The 21,501-nt window shown below is 42.9% G+C and overlaps 1 protein-coding gene across 2 annotated transcripts in view; it reads left to right on the forward strand.

The window, feature by feature from the left end:
• VSIG1 (V-set and immunoglobulin domain containing 1) overlaps positions 1 to 21,501 on the forward strand; it is a 44,439-nt gene that overhangs the window by 18,815 nt on the left and 4,123 nt on the right. The window contains exons 3-6 of one of the 2 annotated variants that reach the window (XM_038588041.1): positions 6,621 to 6,728; positions 12,669 to 12,867; positions 17,900 to 18,055; positions 18,667 to 18,786. In XM_038588041.1, the coding sequence (XP_038443969.1) occupies positions 6,621 to 6,728; positions 12,669 to 12,867; positions 17,900 to 18,055; positions 18,667 to 18,786 (583 nt within the window). The remainder of the gene's footprint in view (positions 1 to 6,620; positions 6,729 to 12,668; positions 12,868 to 17,899; positions 18,056 to 18,666; positions 18,787 to 21,501) is intronic. The other variant, XM_038588042.1, reaches the window with a different exon arrangement.

A 21,501-nucleotide genomic window follows, 5' to 3' on the forward strand; every position in this document is an offset into this window, starting at 1 on the left:
GAATACCTTATCCAGCAAGGCTCTCATTCAGAATGGAAGGAGAGATAAAGAGCTCCCAAGACAGGCAGGAACTGAAAGAATATATGACCTCCAAACCAGCTCTGCAAGAAATTTTAAGGGGGAACTCTTAAAATTCCCCTTTAAGAAGAAGTCCAGTGGAACAATCTACAAAAACAAGGACTGAATAGATATCATAATGACACTAAACTCATATCTTCCAATAGTGACTCTGAACGTGAATGGGCTTAATGACCCCATCAAAAGGCGCAGGGTTTCAGACTGGATAAAAAAGCAGGACCCATCTATTTGCTGTCTACAAGAGACTCATTTTAGAGAGAATGACACCTACAGCCTGAAAATACAAGGTTGGAGAACCATTTACCTTTCAAATGGTCCTCAAAAGAAAGCAGGGGTAGCCATCCTTATATCAGATAAACTAAAATTTACCCCGAAGACTGTAGTGACAGATGAAGAGGGACACTATATCATACTTAAAGGATCTATCCAACAAGAAGACTTAACAATCCTCAATATATATGCCCCGAATGTGGGAGCTGCCAAATATATCAATCAATTAATAACCAAAGTTAAGACATCCTTAGATAATAATACACTTAAACTTGGTGACTTCAATCTAGCGCTTTCTACACTCGATAGGTCTTCTAAACACAACATCTCCAAAGAAACGAGAGCTTTAAATGATACACTGGACCAGATGGATTTCACAGATATCTACAGAACTTTACATCCAAACTCAACTGAATACACATTATTCTCAAGTGCACATGGAACTTTCTCCAGAATAGACCAAATACTGGGTCACAAATCAGGTCTGAACCGATACCAAAAGATTGGGATCATCCCCTGCATATTCTCAGACCATAATGCCTTGAAATTAGAACAAAATCACAACAAGAAGTTTGGAAGGACTTCAAACACGTGGAGGTTAAGGACCATCCTGCTAAAAGATGAAAGGGTCAACCAGGAAATTAAGGAAGAATTTCAAAAATTCATGGAAACTAATGAGAATGAAGACACAACTGTTCAAAATCTTTGGGATGCAGCAAAAGCAGTCCTGAGGGGGAAATACATCTCAATACAAGCATCTATTCAAAAACTGGAAAGGACTCATACCAAAACTAACATTACACCTAAAGGAGCTAGAGAAAAAACAACAAATAGATCCTACATCCAGCAGAAGAGAGTTAATAACGATTCGAGCAAAACTCAATGAAATTGAGACCAGAAGAACTGTGGAACAGATCAACAAAACCAGGAGTTGGTTCTTTGAAAGAATTAATAAGATAGATAAACCATTAGCCAGCCTTATTAAAAAGAAGAGAGAGAAGACTCAAATTAATAAAATCATGAATGAGAAAGGAGAGATCACTACCAACACCAAGGAAATACAAACGATTTTAAAAACATATTATGAACAGCTATACGCCAATAAATTAGGCAATCTAGAAGAAATGGACGCAGTTCTGGAAAGCCACAAACTACCAAAACTGGAACAGGAAGAAATAGAAAACCTGAACAGGCCAATAACCAGGGAGGAAATTGAAGCAGTCATCAAAAACCTCCCAAGACACAAAAGTCCAGGGCCAGATGGCCTCCCAGGGGAATTCTATCAAACGTTTAAAGAAGAAACCATACCTATTCTCCTAAAGCTGTTTGGAAAGATAGAAAGAGATGGAGTACTTCCAAATTCGTTCTATGAGGCCAGCATCACCTTAATTCCAAAAGCAGACAAAGACCCCACCAAAAAGGAGAATTAGAGACCAATATCCCTGATGAACATGGATGCAAAAATTCTCAACAAGATACTAGCCAATAGGATCCAACAGTACATTAAGAAAATTATTCACCATGACCAAGTAGGATTTTTCCCCGGACACAAGGCTGGTTCAACACTCGTAAAACAATCAATGTGATTCAACATATCATCAAGAGAAAAACCAAGAACCATATGATCCTCTCATTAGATGCAGAGAAAGCATTTGACAAAATACAGCATCCATTCCTGATCAAAACTCTTCAGAGTGTAGGGATAGAGGGAACATTCCTCAACATCTTAAAAGCCATCTACCAAAAGCCCACAGCAAATATCATTCTCAATGGGGAAGCACTGGGAGCCTTTCCCCTAAGATCAGGAGCAAGACAGGGATGTCCACTCTCACCAGTGCTATTCAACATAGTACTGGAAGTCCTAGCCTCAGTAATCAGACAACAAAGACATTAAAGGCATTCAAATTGGCAAAGAAGAAGTCAAACTCTCCCTCTTCACCGATGACATGATACTCTACATAGAAAACCCAAAAGACTCCACCCCAAGATTGCTAGAACTCACACAGCAATTTGGCAGTGTGGCAGGATACAAAATCAATGCCCAGAAGTCAGTGGCATTTCTATACACTAACAGTAATACTGAAGAAAGAGAAATTAAGGAGTCAATCCCATTTACAATTGCACCCAAAATCATAAGATACCTAGGAATAAACCTAACCAAAGAGGTCAAGGATCTATACCCTAAAAACTATAGAACGCTTCTGAAAGAAATTGAGGAAGACACAAAGAGATGGAAAAATATTCCATGCTCATGGATTGGAAGAATTAATATTGTGAAAATGTCAATGTTACCCAGGGCAATTTACACGTTTAATGCAATCCCTGTCAAAATACCATGGACTTTCTTTAGAGAGTTAGAACAAATTATTTTAAGATTTGTGTGGAATCAGAAAAGACCCCGAATAGCTAGGGGAATTTTAAAAAAGAAAACCATAGCTGGGGGCATCACAATGCCAGATTTCAGGTTGTACTACAAAGCTGTGGTCATCAGGACAGTGTGGTACTGGCACAAAAACAGACACATAGATCAGTGGAACAGAATAGAGAATCCAGAAGTGGACCCTCAACTTTATGGTCAACTAATATTCGGTAAAGGAGGAACGACTCTCCACTGGAAGAAAGACAGTCTCTTCAATAAATGGTGCTGGGAAAATTGGACATCCACATGCAGAAGAATGAAACTAGACCACTCTCTTTCACCATACACAAAGATAAACTCAAAATGGATGAAAGATCTAAATGTGAGATAAGACTCCATCAAAATCCTAGAGGAGAATACAGGCAACACCCTTTTTGAACTCGGCCACACTAACTTCTTGCAAGATACATCCATGAAGGCAAAAGAAACAAAAGCAAAAATGAACTATTGGGACTTCATCAAGATAAGAAGCTTTTGCACAGCAAAGGATACAGTCAACAAAACTCAAAGACAACCTACAGAATGGGAGAAGATATTTACAAATGACATAACAGATAAAGGGCTAGTTTCCAAGATCTATAAAGAACTTATTAAACTCAACACCTAAGAAACAAAGAATCCAATCATGAAATGGGCAAAAGACATGAACAGAAATCTCACAGAGGAAGACATAGACATGGCCAACACACACATGAGAAAATGCTCTGCATCACTTGCCATCAGGGAAATACAAATCAAAACCACAATGAGATACCACCTCACACCAGTGAGAATGGGGAAAATTAACAAGACAGGAAACCACAAATGTTGGAGAGGATGTGGAGAAACGGGAACCCTCTTACACTGTTGGTGGGAATGTGAACTGGTACAGCCACTCTGGAAAACCGTGTGGAGGTTCCTCAAAGTGTTAAAAAATAGACCTGCCCTACGACTCAGCAACTGCACTGTTGGGGATTTACCCCAGATACAGATGCAATGAAACGCCGAGACACCTGCACCCCGATGTTTCTAGCAGCAATGTCCACAATAGCCAAACTGTGGAAGGAGCCTCGGTGTCCATCGAAAGATGAATGGATAAAGAAGACGTAGTCTATGTATACAATGGAATATTACTCAGCCATTAAAAATAACAAAAACCCACCATTTGCTTCAACATGGATGGAACTGAAGGGTATTATGCTGAGTGAAATGAGTCAGTCGGAGAAGGACAAACATTATATGTTCTCATACATTTGGGGAATATAAATAATAGTGAAAGGGAATAGAAGGGAAGGGAGAAGAAATGGGTAGGAAATATCAGAAAGGGAGACCGAACATAAAGACTCCTAACTCTGGGAAACAAACTAGGGGTGGTGGAAGGGGAGGAGGGCGGGGGGTGGGGGTGAATGGATGATGGGCACTGAGGGGGGCACTTGACAGGTTGAGCACAGGGTGTTATTCTGTATGTTGGCAAATTGAACACCAATAAAAAATAAATTTATTATAAAAAAAAACAAAACAAGAAGTTCAGAGAAGAAACAAGTCAGTATGGTTTAGAATATTTGGAATGTTGTTGAATTGGGGTTTTGATTAGTAGAAAAATGGAGAGCGAGTTGAGTGGGCTAGAGGAGGTTTAAGGACAGACAGAGGGTAGAGATGAAGGAAGGTGCTAGCTTGGAGGAGCCACACCTTGGCCAGTGTCATTTCAGGCATGTCTGGTCCTTTGGAGGTGCTAGGTCCTCTCTTTACTAGAGATCCTGAACACTTTTGTAGCAGGAAACACCGTTCAAGGGGTGATTTCATTAGGGCCACCCTCTCGTCAGTGTTTGACATTTTTGCTCAGCATTGGTTACCTCAGACAGGTGTCTGAATCACTGTCCTTCTCTTCAACACATGGTGGAACACTGACACTCTTCTACATATCTCATGGGGAATCACCTGACACACTGCATGTGAAAACACTTGGGAAAAATATAAAGACCTATAAGTTTTCTCCCTTGTAAATACCATTATCATCTTAATCATCATCAGCAGCAGCAGCAACAGTGATTATACCACTGTTTGTCACCTAGATGCCCTGACCCAGATTGTAGATTGCAATCAACCAAGAAATCATCCCTTTGCAGGTTGCTCTCTTAGATTGTGGATGGCAGTAATCACATGAACTTTCTTCCTTTTTAAAATTCAGTTTCCCTAATAGTCTTCTCAGTGTATTCTTGGTCTGTAGGCTTGAAGTCCTTCCCATTTTGCCATTAGAAATTAGAGGCTGAAATTAGAGAGGCCTTGCCAATATATTTTGAGCTATTTTTTTATGCATGGTACTCAAATCCAGATGTCTTCAACTGCCAAGAAGTGAGGCCAGAACAATCTGAGTTCAAAAATACAAACTGCTCTTTATGCCTCCTCTGACACTGGAATTTACAAGCCCATCCCTTGGTTGAACCATGTAGGTATGAATTGAAGGATGCAGGGCAGAAGGATCTCATGACCAGCAATGAGGTTTTTCTAGACCTGGAGATACACAGAAGGTGTAGGTGATTGAATGGAATATGGCTTGAGCTCAGAACGTCTGTTAGAGGCATTTCAGAAATGAGCTTTATTAACAAATGTGTATTCATTGAGTAGCTTATTTACTTGCCACTTGCCTCATTCTTCATAATGTCAGGTACAGGCAGGGCAAGTAATTTAAGGTATCTAGGCTTTTGGGATGTCCAGATCAAAGGTGCTCCTTTGCACTGAGCCACTGATTCAGTGAGAACATGCTTCTTGATCTTAGAACATTTTAGATGCTTCTCCAAGTGCTTGAGATTTTTGTTATGCCTGTGCCTCAGCTGTGTAGAAGATAGTGTAGAGGGGGTCTAGCTCTTGGCTTAGAGACAGTGAAAGCTACCTCCAAAAAGTCACAGTTTCTCTTCTTTCTCTGTTTCCATCTTGCTTCAGCTTACCCCATCAAGATCCCTATTTCAACCATCCTTAGGTCCAACCTACCTCTAGAGAACTGGAGTCCCTCTCCTTTTCCCCTGTATGCTGCAGTCATGTGCCTCTCTCTGCTTTTCCAGATGAGTAGTTTTGGAGAACCAGCGGGAAGCTCCTGATGGATTTTGGTTCTACTCTTTGTTCAGCTACTTACTTGCTGACTGGATGACCTTAGAAAAAAAATCAGTTGACCTTTCTCATCTGTGTAATGGGGCTGCTTACGTACCTCAGAGGTTTACTGTGAAGATTAAATGAGATGATGCTTGTAAAGCACTGGAAAGCCTTCCACATAGTAACCACTCAATGAATGTGAGCTATTATTAGTAGTATCATAACTTACAGAATGGGGATTTTGCAAAATCCCTATCGCATCCATACCCCTTGCATCATGAGTGCTAGGGAATCCAGCCCAACAAAAGACATTTAGTATAGCTGAATAGCTGGGACAGAGCTTGGGTGGGGGGAATCCTGGCCCAGGATTAGTTTCCTGCTTCACTGCCTGCCAGGTTCCTGTGGCTGAAGGGAGGGGTCAGACTTCTCTGCCTGCTCCTATCCTTGAACAGAGAGCCTGCTCAACAAAGAAGTTTGGAGACATCTTCAGTTGAAATGGTATTTTTCAAAATGGGATTTGGCCTCTATTTCAAATTTGTTTCTTCTTTGAGTGCTTCCATGCATTCATGATTTTGTAGAGCATGTTGTATGCTAATCTAGGGATGGCTGGTGAATATTTTGGAGATGATAAAAAGAGACTGCTGTGCTGTTAGACGATTCTATGATTTATGGGAGTAAGATGTTGCCAGACTGATCACTGAATGATTCAATTCAGCTCCTGGGTTGATGTGGCAGTATATCATGTAGTAATCAGCTCTCAGATCCACCCATTTCTGCTCAAACACAGCACAGCCCGTGCCTCAATACTGAGGGTATGGAGGAAAAGGCAGTCAGTCAGTGTCTAAATATGGCGCATGCAAGAGACGCTCGGGGAAGATGTAGCTGGACCTCTCAGGTAAGAACACCTATTGGTGTACTACTGGACCCCTTCACTGTTTGGAATATCTAGGGCAAAGGCACCAACCTTTAGGAGTGGGATGGGATGGTCCATGTTTGGTAACAGTCCAGATCAGTACAGGCTCCCGGCAAAACTGAGACAGTCTTGAGTTTGCCTTCTCATGCCCATGTCTGGAATTCTTTTCAGCTTCCTTCAAAAGGCTCAGGGGCTTATTGCCGCCTTCAGCAGGGCAGAGGCCTACTCTTGCTATAAGCTCATATTCTCTTCCTACCCCAAAAGGAGCAGTTGACTCCAAGGCATAGTGTTTCTCAATCCCCGGGGCGGGGGAGGGGGTGTTATCGCTTATTGACTATCTCCTCCAAGGGGTTACTTTGGTGAATGGGGACTGCATAAGTACCTCATAAGTCTTCTGCCCAGGAGGGCCAATATAGTTATTAGTGTGGTCCTCCTCTTACTGAAGCCCTCCTTTTGGAAGACAAGGACAGCTTCAGATGATCAGTCCCTTAACTGGGACTCTCAGCTGAAGACTCTAGGCTCTGGAACAGGCACACTAGCATGGAAGTTTTGGGTGGTTTGGTGCCCCTCTGATGACACCAATTTTCTACTTTTCCACCCAGCCAATAACTGGTAGAACTAAAGAGACCTCACCTCCCCATGAGCAGAATAGGCATTGATCCTACTTAGCATGGGTCTTGCAGACAATACTTACTCTTCTAGGACATCCATAGTGGATGAAACCCTTTGCTATTTTCAACACCCCAGCATACTCTTAATGTGGACAACTTTCTTCCAGAACCTAGTGTCTTCATATTCTCTGGCTGTTCAGATTCTCCACACCTAGCCCATCCTCTTCAGATAGCATTATATCAAATGCTTTCCAAATGTTGGCAGGGTGGGGGGTATTATCTCCTCACATGCATTTGAAAATTAGGGGGGTGTTGGTGTAATGGTTACAAATGAGAGTCACTACTGGCAGTTAGTAGGTGGTGACTAGAGATGCTAGACATCTTTCAATACGTAGGATGAGCCCACAGGAGAAAGCATGGCCTGCCCAAAATAGCAGTGTCACTGGTATTGAGAAACACTCCTAAGTTCTTCCCTTCCCACCACCCCTCCTATCAAAGTTCATCTATTCTATATCCCATGGCCTCAGGTGTCTATTCTTGCTAAACCAGTTAAATCAATCTAATGCTAAGGTGCTAGGGACTGGTAATAGTTGATTTTGCTCTCTTCCAAAGGAAAAAAAAATTAAACATAGACTTTTTCCATGCCTTTGTTCAAAAGAAGCAGTTCAACTGGCAGGGATCTCAGGCAAGTGGCAGGCTGGGAAGGGAGTGGTTTAAAGGCAGGGTTATCTTTCTTTTGGTGTGCTTTCCCTTCCATGGGCAATCTCAGCAACCCCCCATCCCCGAGGATGATCCAGGAAAAATGCAGGGCTTGAGACCATTGCCACTCCACACTCCTTCTCTCCCATGGCTCACCCCTTTCTGGGTAGTGCATGAAAGTGAAAAGGGGAAGGGATGGGTGGGTGCTCTGTCGTGGATTTCTACACCCTCCACGTTTCCAAAAGGAACCCACAAAAGATCTGGAGGCTAAATGTGTTTACTATTTCCAACTCAGATGCAAACAGAAAGCAGACTGAATTCTTTCAACCCTTCTTGTTTATGTTCCAGCCTCAAGTCAGAGAACTGTATCACAAAGCTGAGGGGGAATAAAAAAATCTTTTTGACCAAATCTGGCTCCCAGCTGCACGGCCTCATGTGAATAGGAACTTGGCACAGTGGGAGGGAGAAAGGCTGTTATTGCAGCTGGCAAATGTCAAAGGCTTCAGGTGGCAAACACACTTGGCATGGGCACATCATGCCAATGAGTAGCAGCAGTTGGCAGGAGAAGGGTCAGGCCAGAGGGAGAGATCGAATGGCCCCAACAGGGAAGCATTACCTAGGAATCATCTTCCTCGCTGGAGGCAGGATGATGAGTGCCATTTTCGGGTGTTTGGGGAGAATCAGGAGGTCTGGTTATCAATTGTGTGACCTGGGGGAAAAATCACTTCCTCTATTGGGGTTCTGTTATAGAAGGTTGAATCAGAGGTTGCAAACTCAAGGCCCCCCAAGTCCGATTTGGCCAGTGGATTCATGTTGGTTGACCAGCCCAGTATTTTAGTTGTCTGTTTCCACAGTTTGAAAGCCTCGTTTGTACTGGTCCTCCAGTTCACCACAGGCCCCATTGTCCTCTGTGATCTTACCACCATCCAACATCCCCTCTCAGCTATTTCCCATATTTCTTTTAAGATTTTATTTATTTATTCATGAGGAGCAAACAGAGAGAGGCAGAGACATCTCCCTGTGGGGATCCCAATGCAGGACTCGATTCCAGGACCCCCGGGATCATGACCTGAGCCCCAGGCAGATGCTCAACCACTGAGCCACCCAGGTGCCATTATTTCCCATATTTTTAATACCCATCTGGCTCCTGAAGTGTCATCAGCCTTAGAAACCCTAAACCAAGTGATTTCTAAGGGGGTCTTATGATGAATGGGTCATTATGAGTCTACATATCAGCCTCTGACGTCTTCGATGAGCAGAGAGGACCTTAGTGGGGGGTCAAGGGGAAGTAGGGAGACTACCAAGCAAACAGTTAACAAGTACCCCTTAATGGGACACATGGATGGATATTCTTTAAGCAGATTTGCCACCCTGTCTCCCCCAAAGGATGTGGCCTGTCAAACATCCACAGCTTTTCGCGGACCTCAATCGCTTTGATTTCTAAATTGACAATATACTTCCTTTGAAAAGGTACAAGCCTCACAGGACATGGGCTGAGCCTTGGCCATTGTTCAATTTTGATTTTTCAAAGAGTTATTCTTCTGTGGAAAATGGAACCATGTTTCAGTACTTCCTCTGTGATTAGATAAGCAGTTTCAGGAAAACATTTCTCTCTCTCTATCTCTCTCTCCCTCTTTTTCTTATTTACAAGGACAGTGTGACAGCATGGACTTCCCGTAACAGAAAGTCCCTCCATCTCTGTGTCTGGCTGCTGGCTAGCCTTGGGGACTTTCTTTCTCAGGCCAAGGCATTTCCCTTTTAGGTGTCCATTGTTAACCTGCTTTACCTCCATTCTTATCCCTGGCACCTTTTAGTGTTATTTGTGAGAGGGCGAAATGCATGGGGGTACTATGGTATGAGGAATGAGGTAGAAGGGTTGGTGAAAATCCTTTTGATAGGGAAGTTACAAGTCCAGGGCCTCATAACTAACCTGCTAATGTCCTCTAGATTCATGACCAACTGTGAGACTTTTTTTTTACAGTGGCTTCTTGGCGTGTTCTAGTCCTGGCCTAAAACATATTCTCTTGGCTCCCTGCTCTCGGCAGAAGCAAGGTCTTTTCTCCCAGACCTCCTGGCACTTACTATACACCATAAACAGGACTGATGTGTTGGATCTTACTGTGATGTCACCAAGCCTCAGTATAAAACAAACTGACTTACCTCCAATCTTCCTGGGAGCAGTGGAAACAGGCAGATCTTTAAGTTGTAAAAGGGCTTCCTTGATGGGCTGCAGGCTATGTTCTAGTTAAGAGTCCATAGGATCTTAGATTGTTGATTAGAAAGTAAATAGGCCTGGGGGCACCTGGGTGGCTCAGGATTTAGGCATCTGCCTTCAGTTCAGGTCATGATCCTGCCCCCCCCCCTCCAGGATGGAGCCCCACAGGGGTTCCCTGCTCCACAGGGAGCCTGCATCTCCCTCTCCATCTGCCCCTCCTCCTGCTCTTTCTCTTTATCTCTCTCAAATAAATAAAATCTTACCAAAAAAGAAAGTAAATAGGCCCCATGCTGGCTAGTGAAATGGAAACCTGGGTAGCTTGAGTTTCAACTCAGATGAAGGCAAGAGACCTTTGATGAGCTGAACCTCCTCCTGGACCATTTGCTTACCTTTCCTTAACATTGGCTTTCCAGCATATCGGTCCACAAGACTCCTTTGGGGCAAAAGTTTGTGACTTCAGCAGGCATGAATGGACAAAATGAATTATAAATGCCTCATTTGGGGCAGGAAAGAAAGTTAGTTGATGTTACAGAAGTGGAGGAGGGAGACAAGTTTTTTTTTCGCCTTAATATGGCCTTTGAATTTTCCCTCCAAATCTACCTTTCTGCTTTAGTTTAAGATTTATTGGCCTGCTATTTGATGGAGAATATATCTGATTTTATCTTGACAATATCTTTTGGTTTGCTAATTGGCTTTCCTCTCTCATTATCCTATAAAGATAAAGAACACCGGACAAGGAATTAGAACTGAGTTCTAGACCTTTCCCCATTGTTAACTTTGTGTGTGTGTGTGTGTGTGTGTGTGTGTGTGTGTGTGTGTGTGTGTGTGTTAACCTCTTTGGGCTTCAGTTTCCTCTAGAAAGGGAGGAGAGTGAATTCAATGAATAAGGCCCTTTTAGTAGATTCTATGAAAACATTAATTAATTCCACTAGACTAGGGCAATATCAGTTTATTGAATAATAAACCATCATTTGAATTACACACATTTATATGAAACTAACAAAGTGTGTATGATGTGTGTGTATGATGAAGGAACCTTGGGGATCACCTAGTTTGGTGACTCCCAAGCTTCAGGCCTTTATGTCTCATCTTTATGATGTTTGTCATAATTGTGCCTCACCAGCAGCATTATTTAATGTTTTCTATACTGACTTGGTTTCTTACAAATTTAAAAATATCTACCTTAGTGTCACTGTAAACAATAATATCCATGAAGTCACAGACACAATGTACTAGATATGTGTCTTTCTAATAAGTTTTCATTTATGTGCCACTTAAAATCAGCTTATGTACCTATACTTGGGGAATACATCTCATAATTTGGAGGACATTGCTTTGGCTCCTCGTTCAGATGTAATGTGAAAACGAAAGGTTGGAGAGAGTTAATCACATTGTTTCTTATCACAAAGCAGGTTGCCATGGAGGCATGACCAGAGGCCACACTCCCTGACTCTGTCATAGTCAGAGGCAGAGCTGTGGCTAAAACCCAGGTCATCTGACTCCAAGACCAGACCTCTTTTCACCTCATCATGCTGCTCCATGGTTGCCATTTTGATCTAACTATTCATGATCCTTAATAGAGATGGGACTAGAATCCAGATCTTCCTTGAGTGTGGCAAATAGTAATAATAATAATAATAATTAATAATAATAATAATAATAATAAATTAATCCTGTGACTTTGGATGAATCATTTAATCTTTCTGGATTTGAGTGCCCTTATTTGTCTAAATGAAATAATAATTCCAGTTCTACCTCCTGCCACATGGGCAGAAAGGTAGTAGCTGTCATTGACAAAGCATTTTCTAGGCCACTATGAGAGGATGGGACCAGATGATTTCTCAGGGGCCTCTCTGCTCTGAAATGTTACTCTTCTAACAAACAGGATAAACCCAAGTTTGCTTATCCAGAGGAGTACATGTGTATGAAAGGAGTATGAATATTCTCTTAGGGAAATCAGAAAGTCCCGTAGTCCCATTGAGTAAAGTCAAATTTTAAAAGCTTATATAAAGTGAGGAAAAATGATGATTTTGGCTTTCCCATCAGGCATTTGTGTTTTATACAGTGAGTTTCCTCCAGGTAGACTCATCAGGTGAGCATCTTGATCTAGCCTAAGCTTACCAGTTGAACCCTGTCAACTCCAGCTGTTTATCATCTGTAAGATAGGCATGCATCCCTGCTCTGATGACATCACAAAACTGCTGTGCACACAAATGAGGAGGTGGTTGTGCACAGGTATGAGAAAGCTAAAGCACCCGACTGAGTTGAGACACACCCCCTTCACCGTGGGATCTGTTCTGTGCAGGAGGGGGTGGGTGGGGATGTGGGTGCTTCTGGGTAGCTTATCTTAGCCCTGGACATGCTCCAGTTCTCATTTCTGTCATTTTTCTGTCCTAGATTTACTATTCCGAAGGTGGACAAGCTGTAGCCATCGGGCAATTTAAAGATCGAATTGTAGGGTCCAGCAGTCCAGATAATGCATCTATCACCATTTCACATATGCAACCAGCAGATAGTGGTGTCTACATCTGCGATGTTAACAACCCTCCTGATTTTGTTGGAAAAAATCAAGGCATCCTCAAAGTCAATGTGTTAGGTATGGGCAATTTTTTTCTGTTTTTGTTTGTTTGTTTGTTTGTTTGTTTTCTCTTCTTGGGACAACTTAGGACCTTCCATGAGCCAGGACAATGAGTTATGGTGCTAATTAAGTCCCAGGGAGTAAGTAACCTGTCTGCTCCTTTTCTTGTCGGGGAAATAGAGACACACCAACAATCCAACCCTTAGAGTAATACTGAGAAATCACTCACAAAACATGCTGAAACAATTGCCAAACCGAAAGTGCTGCCAAAATGACAGAGAGCAGGAGTTTGACCCAACTTCTGGGGATCCGTGTCTCTGAAGGGTGGAATGAGTACAGATGGGCAACACATGGTCCCCACTAAATGATCACTAGTGACTCCTTCAGAGGAAACCTCCAATTAAATCCAGTCCTACCTGGGGGAGATAACTGCCAATCTATTATCTCTCCTAAGCCAGCTGCAATTCCCACTGTTAAATCATTCTTTGGAGTAAAGGCAGGAGAGGCCCTTTAAAAAATGTTAGCACTCTCTAGAAAAAGGACCATAAGGTAAGCCAGAGTTGAGAATTTATTTATATACAGCTGCTCATCGTGTGACATTCGGCAAGTCCTTCTTGCTTTTCGAATGTGCTTGGAGTGGTTCATTTATATGGCATTTACTGAGTGCCTGTTTTGTGCCAGGAGCCATGAGGTTTACAATGATGGAGGCATGGTTTCCACTCTTAGAGAGTTCACAGTTTTTGGTGATTTCTAGCACCGTTCCAACCTCTGAGAGGACAATGGGGGTTTTGCCCCCATCTAAGGGCCTAGCAGGTCCTGTCTGCAGACCTTCGGAAGTATTGAAGGGGTAAAAGTGAAGGCTGTCAACGCTTACCGATTAACCAATTGAGCAAAGGATGCTTCCATTTCTAAGTAATCCCAAATGGAGCTGATTGAGCCATTGTTCCTTTCAAGCTATGTACATCCATCAAAGGAAAGGGTGAACTAGATCAAACCAGTGACTTGATCATTGACTGGCTTGCAAAAAAAGCAGCAACTGGTAAAAGGTGCACACCTAGGAGAACCGTCCAAAGTTGTCTGAGCTTGCCTCCCAGGTGACGCCCCAAATGAGGTTTGCTACTGCATCTACCCACCTGGAAAAGAGGGAAAGATGATTGGGAGCGAAGTTTAAGAATGGGGTAGCTCAATTGTGCTTATATTTTGGTGAGCCCCATGCTAGGCAACAGGGCGCAGGGGGAAGACAAGAGAATTACACACACAAGCCCTTTCTTGGGAGAGTTGATGCTCCAGGTTGGAAGACTAGTCATTTACATGGGAACTAAACAGTGCAATACATACGCTGGGAATCAGAAGGCTTAGGTTCTAGCTTGTACTCTGCTACTCAGTGGCCTCAGGAAAGTCAGTCCACTTTTCTCTGACCATTTTCAGGTGGAGTTGTAATTTCTGCCCTACATTCACAGGTTTGTTATGAGGATCAAACGATAGACTGGAGATTCAATACCTAGAGCATTTGAGGGATTAGTACTCTATTGGTTTCCTGCTGCTCCCTGGCTCTGGATTGTCCTTCTGACCAGAAACAACCTAAAGAAACTGAGCCCATTTACCTCTGAGCTTGCAAAAAACTCTGAGATAAAGTTGGACAGGAAGGTTCATATTCTTAAATTTCAAGTTCGGAGAATCCTTAGTCAACTTCTATAAGAAGTTGAGAGTCATTTCCTCTTCAAGGCTTTGGGGTCACTTGTTTCCTCAATGGCTGTGTCACGACTTTTCCTTAAGCATCCAGGATCCAGGCAAGGTAAAAGGCAGGAGAGTCTGTGGATTATCTTGTTTAGGAACTCTCAAAAATCCACTTTCTGTTCATTGGGGTAAGAACAAAGGTCTTCTCCAAAGACCATTCTGGAAATTTTGAGACTGATAATGTTCTCTAAAAATCTCAGAGGCAAAAAAAAAAAAAAAAAAAAAAAAATCTCAGAGGCTGTTTGCAGTTCTGAAGTTCCATTGCCTATGAGGGCCCATCCTGCTTGCACTGACAGAGGGCGGGGCATGGGGAGGGAGGCAAGGGGGTCAGGGAGGCCAACTGTGGGGAGAGGTGTTGGCATTTCCTTAGCAATCACTCTTCCTAGCAATGCATTTCCCAGAGACATTCCATTATGCAGTGATGGATGGAGAGCCCATGCATTCACTCATTCATGCAGAAATTCATTCAATGAATCCTGAACACACGTCTGATTACAGTGCCACATTGTGGAGATGGAAATATATAAAAGATAGGGTTTCAGCCCTCCAAAACTTTAGAGAATAGGGGCTGAGGTGGCCAGGCACAATTTAGTTAAAGGAAACAGCAATGAGCCAAGGCCCAGGTGGTTTGGATGACCATTCATTTGAGAGACTTCCATTAGGTATGAGAGCCTTGGCAAATGCATCTCTGAAAAAAACCAGATAGAGGTTTGAATAATTATTTTGTATGAATTTGGGATAAGCATCATATTCCTTCTGCGATTTGGCACATAACAAGGAAATGATGAATTTAGAGAAGGCTGTGGATGCAATGAAGCATTTTCATGGATTTTTCTGAGGCGAGCCTCTTTTCTCCCACCCCAATTCTGTTGAAAGCAATAATGCTAAATGGTAGATCAATGGCTTTGCCAGTAAGACATCCAAGTTCTGCTGGGGACGTAAGCTGGATGAAATGTCAATTCAATCCTGATTCGGTAGTTTTAGAAAATATATAGGTTTGGGACATGGTTCGAAGTGATTTACTAAGTGTTTTGTTAATAAAACAATAAAATAAAAGGAGAAAGCTGTGTTCAGGGGGGAGAAAGCCTATCTGGGGCTGATTCTGACCCCCATTTAATTTTCTGTTCAAAACACTATTCTGTAAAGGCTGTCAAATCATCATGGTTTTAGACAGGCAGTATCTAAATCTAGTGATGGTTGCAATGGACTTCTGGTTGAATAGCTTAGCTTAGGGTAGGCAAATCAATGAGATGTCCCCATCTGAGAAAATCAATGGTAAGGAAAAGAGCTAAAGAGGAAAATACTTATTTTCATTAAAAAAAAAAAAACCCACCCGTTTAAAAGATAGGGATGGTAAAGTGTTTCAAAGAGCTACAGCTGTCTCCATTTGTCTTCTCGCTCATGTGTACAGGGGGTTAGAGTCTAAGACTGAAAGATTAACTTCAGTACCAGGCTATAAAATGTGGCAGTAGAAATTAGTCCTGCCCACAGCCAACAGCAATTCCATGTGCAAGGCACTATAGACATCATTTTATTTACATAAAGTCGATGTGTTTGGTTTCATCAGAGGTCAGATAGTTTCTTTTTTCACATTTATACAAATGAGTCAACTGAGGTTTGGTGATGTGAGGTTACTTGCCTAAACATATCTAAAGTAAAGCTGCAGAGCCAGCAGTCTGGATGGATCCAAGACTGTGCTCTTAACTGCTGTTTCTAAAGTAAGAGCTGGAGGGCTGAAGAGTCCAGAGCATTTAAGGTATAACTAGCCTAAGCTAGAGTACCTGTGTCTTCAGAGGATTTTATACCTAAGTTAAGGGAGGTGAGTTGGTAAGTACTGAAATTCAGATGGTTATCTATATGTAACACTGAGAATAAGCTGTGAGCTGTAAGATGAATGAGGAAATTCAGATTCTCAGTTTCCCACAGGACTGCTCCATGGAGATGTTTCATAAACAGCTAAAACTCAGTATATCCCCAAATGACCATATCATCGCTCCCCCATCCCTGAAAACATGCTCCTCCTGTGTTTATTTCTGGATGGCATGTATCCAGCTGTCCACATCAGTTACTTGGGAGCCATCACTGCCTGCACCCTCTTCCTCATGCCCCCTATTCATTTGGTCACCAAGTCCAATTGATTATACTTCCTTGATACCTCTTGACCATGTCCCCTCCACTCCTTTGGTTCAGGCACCCCCACTGTGCAAGAAAACCATCTAAAGCATTAAAAATGGACACCAGGGGATCCCTGGGTGGCTCAGTGGTTTAGCGCCTGCCTTTGGCCCAGGGCGCGATCCTGGAGTCCTGGGATCGAGTCCCACGTCAGGCTCCTGGCATGGATCCTGCTTCTCCCTCCTCCTGTGTCTCTGCCTCTCTCTCTCTCTCTCTCTCTCTCTCTCTCTCTCTCATAAATAAATAAATTAATTAATTCATTAATTAAAAAAAGTTTAAAAAAATGAACACCATCCTTCCCCTACTTAAATTCCTTCCGTGGTCCTCCTGCTGTCTGTGTAAAATACATGAAATACAATGCCCTCCCAGCTATTATCTCTGCTGTTCTCTGGCCTCATCTCCCAATACTCCCCCACCCCACTTCAGAACTGTTTCAGAGTTACTTGGGCATTTCTGGTGCCTAATCCAGTGCCAGGTACACAGAAGGCACAGAAGTAAATGCTTGTGGGGCAAAAAATGGATAAAGATTTCAGCTTCGTGTAGCACTCACCTGTCCCCCACCTGCCAAAGTGGGCTTCCCTGACCAACAAGGGACACAGACCATTTCAGACCCTCCAACAATTTTAGGTCACTCACCCCCAGAGAAGTTAATGCCCAAACATGATTCATAAAGGAAAGGGAAAATATAGCATTAATGAAACAAATGTAAAAAGAGTAAGTAACAACTTATCTCAAAGTATCTAAGGGATCTAAGGGTCCCATTTTTTCCCTTAAAGCTGTGCTTCAAATGTATAAACTGACTTTAGTCATTTAGTGTTTGCTTACATATGGGCTGTTTTAATAAAGGCATATTTTAAGACACAATGCGGAAATTCATGGTCATGAATCTGGGGAGGAAGGCAGACAGAAGAGATGCTGATGGAATCTTAATGGCCTGGTGCCTGGCAGGTCCTTGAACCTGAAGTGCTCTACTCCCATCTGGTGGTACAAGCAGAAAAAATGATCAAACGCAGTTTGCAAAGCTTTCAAAACGGAGTGCAGGGCCCAGAATTCTACAAAATGACAGTAGGAAGTGACCTGCCAATTGTGACAGGTTGCAACACTGCCTGCAGGATTTTGACTCTGTCTCATTGCCTTACAGTGAAACCTTCTAAGCCCTTTTGCAGCATCCAAGGAGTACCAGAAACTGGCCATCCTATATCTCTTTCTTGCCTCTCGCTGCTTGGGACACCTTCCCCTGTATACTACTGGTATAAACTTGAAGGCGGAGACATCATCCCAGTGAAAGAAAACTTCAGTAAGTCCAGCCCTCCTGCAGCCCCTGGCAAGGTCTGGCATGTGTGGTTGGCTGGTTGCTTGTCTTTGGAGCTCAGTCGTTGTCTTCTTCTTCTTCTTCTTCTTCTTCTTCTTCTTCTTCTTCTTCTTCTTCTTCTTCTTCTTCTTTTCTTTCTTTTCTTTTCTTTCTTTCTTTCTTTCTTTCTTTCTTTCTTTCTTTCTTTCTTTCTTTCTTTCTTTCCTTTCTTTCTTTTCTTTCTTCTTCTCCTTCTCCTTCTCCTTATTCTTCTTTCTCTGGGAAGAAGATGTACAAAGATATCCTAACAAGATGACTGCGGTCTGGTCTTACCCCCAACCTCTAGAGGTCAAGCCTGTTTTTGGCTCAGAGGGTAGTGGGTATGGAGGGGAGAGGCATGGTCCCAGATGGGCTACCTTTGGAAGAATCTTGGGGCCAGGGGGTGGTGGTGTCTCATTGGACCCTGGCAACTCAGGAAAGGGGGGGCAAATGTGAGGGAGCGGGCAGACAGGCATTGAGTGATTCTGCTGTGATGACATGATCCATACCCCCCTAAGAGGTTTCAAAAGTCTATTTCCTGTTTTTTTGTTTTGTTTTGTTTTGTTTTGTTTTTACAGACCCAGCCACTGGGACTTTGGTTATTGGAAATCTGACCAGTTTTGAACAAGGTTATTACCAGTGCACAGCTATCAACAACCTTGGCAATAGTTCCTGTGAAATTGATCTGACTTCTTCTCGTGAGTTGATCATCCATCTTTTTAAAAAAATATTTTTTTATTTACTCATGAGACACACACAGAGAGAGAGAGAGAGAGAGAGAGAGGCAGAGACATAGGTAGAGGGAGAAGCAGCCTCCCTGTGGGGAGTCCAATGCAGGACTCGATCCCAGGAACACAGGATCACAACCTGACCGAAGGCAGACACTCAACCATGAGCCACCCAAGTGTCCCTTGATCATCCATCTTTAACACATTTTCTCCTTAAGTCAAGTGTCCTGGGCCTGCCAACCAAGTAAATTAACTAGGATCCCCTGCTTCATCCTTTGGCCTCTCTGGAGATTTTGGTGGATTATTTATAGATTGATACCCTGAATTATTACCATCCTAATGTCTAAAGCTTACATGATACTTACTATGTGCCATACACTACCACAAATCATTTACAAAAATTTTGTTCCACACTCACAACATTTCTAGAAAGTAGATCTTACTATTTAATAAGCAGAATAACAGCCCCATTGATAGTACCAGACTGGATTTTCTTTGTGAATCCAGGGGAAACTAGCAGTCTATGTTGAACATGGAGCTCATAGACTTTCCAGTTCCTCAGTAATTTGTTAAGATCTGCCTCTAATAATAGTGGTCATAATAACACTTGTACCTTCAATCACAGTAGCTAGTATCTGTGGAGCACAAATTATGTACCAGGCACATGGCCAGGTGCTATGAGTTTCTCTCACTCAATCCTCCAACCACCCTGCCTAGGAGGCACGGCAGATTGTTAGCTTCATTTTACTGCAAAGGAAACTGAAACTCAGCGAGGTAAGTGACTTACCCAAGGTCATCCAGTGAGTGACTGGCAGAGTCTTATTTTTTTTTAATTTTTATTTTTTTTTATTTATGAGAGAGAGAGAGAGAGAGAGAGAGAGAGAGAGAGAGATAGGCAGAGACATAGGCAGAGGGAGAAGCAGACTCCATGCACTGGGAGCCCGACGTGGGATTCGATCCCGGGTCTCCAGGATCACGCCCCTGGCCAAAGGCAGGCGCTAAACTGCTGTGCCACCCAGGGATCCCGACTGGCAGAGTCTTAAAACACAACGTTCTAGTTCAAAGGTGCTTTGTCACCAAGCATATAGACTTGAGGGCCTGGAATTGTCAAATTGGGCCAGGTGGGGGCAAGCTCTCACAAGGGATATCTTGCCACACTTTTTAAAAAATATTTTATTGAGGGATCCCTGGGTGGCTCAGTGGTTTAGCGCCTGTCTTCCGCACAGGGCATGATCCTGGAGTCTCAGTATTGAATTCTGCATCAGGCTCCCTGCATGGAGCCTGCTTCTCCCTCTGCCTCTCTCTCTCTCATTGTGTGTCTCATGAATAAATAAATAAAATCTTTATTTTAAAAAAAGATTTAAAAAAAATAAAAATAAAAAATAAAAAAAGATTTTATTTGAGAGAGAGCATGAGCAGAGGGGGTTGGTCAGAAGAAGAGAGAGAGGGCAGCCTGGGTGGCTCAGCGGTTTAGCACTGCCTTTGGCCCAGGTTGTGGTCCTGGAGACCCAGGATCGAGTCCCACGTTGGGCTCCCTGCACAGAGCCTGCTTTTCCCTCTGCCTTATGTCTCTGCCTCTCTCTCTGTCTCTCTCTCTCTCTGTCTCTCATGAATAAATAAATGAAATTTAAAAAAGAAGAAGAAAAGGGAGAAGCAGACACCCGCTAAGCAGAGAGCCTGACATGGGACTTGATCCCAGGACCCCAGGATCATGACCTGAGCCAAAGGCAGATGCTTCACCGACTGAGTCACCCAGGGGCCCCTTGCCACACCTTTGAATGATGCCTTAATAACACTTAGGATCATCTATGTCATCTAATCATTATTTCTAACTCACTTTGAATCTGTGACTAATATATACTATATCCAGGTAGCCAGTTCCCTTGGACCATTCCTCTCCTAGGAAGCTAAGCTTTTGTCCTTTTGGTGGTCCTGAATCAAGCATTTTCCAATTCCAGGTTGCTTCTTCGTTCGCCTAATTTTGAGTCAAAGGTGAAGAGACATCTTTTTGGTCTTTGTCTATGGTTTCATTCTACCCCTAGTCCCTTGATCATTCCTGCTTTATATCTCTATATCTTCCCCAATCCTGTTTTGCCTTTCCAGAAGTGGTTAAGTGGTATAACCTGTAGAGACTCAGGAGTTGTACTCGAGCCCTGCTTCCACTCAAATATTCCTTTTAAATGATGGTGGCATTTGGCTTCCTTCCTTCCTTCCTTCCTTCCTTCCTTCCTTCCTTCCTTCCTTCCTTCCTCCTCTTTTCCTTCCTTCTTTCCTCCCTGTCTCCCTCCTTCAAACATTAATTGGATATCTACTCTATGCCAGAAACTCTCATAGGTGATGCAGATACAGAGATTAATAAGATCTAGGTCTTACACTCAAGGAACTCACAGTTTATTTATTTATTTATTTTTTAAAAGATCATTTATTTATTTATTCATGAGACACACACACACACAAAGAGAGAGAGAGAGAGAGTGAGAGAGAGGCAGAGACACAGGCAGAGGGAGAAGCAGTCTCCACGTAGGGAGCCTGATGCGGGACTCGATCCCGGGACTCCAGGATCACGCCCTGGACTGAAGGCAGGCACCAAACAACTGAGCCACCCAAGGATCTGTGGAACTCACAGTTTAGCCAGAGGGACAAACAGTAAAATGTGTTACATGCTCCAATAGCAGTCTGGACAGG

This window comes from Canis lupus, chromosome X, assembly GCF_011100685.1.
Source record: "Canis lupus familiaris isolate Mischka breed German Shepherd chromosome X, alternate assembly UU_Cfam_GSD_1.0, whole genome shotgun sequence".
Lineage (NCBI taxonomy): Eukaryota > Metazoa > Chordata > Mammalia > Carnivora > Canidae > Canis > Canis lupus.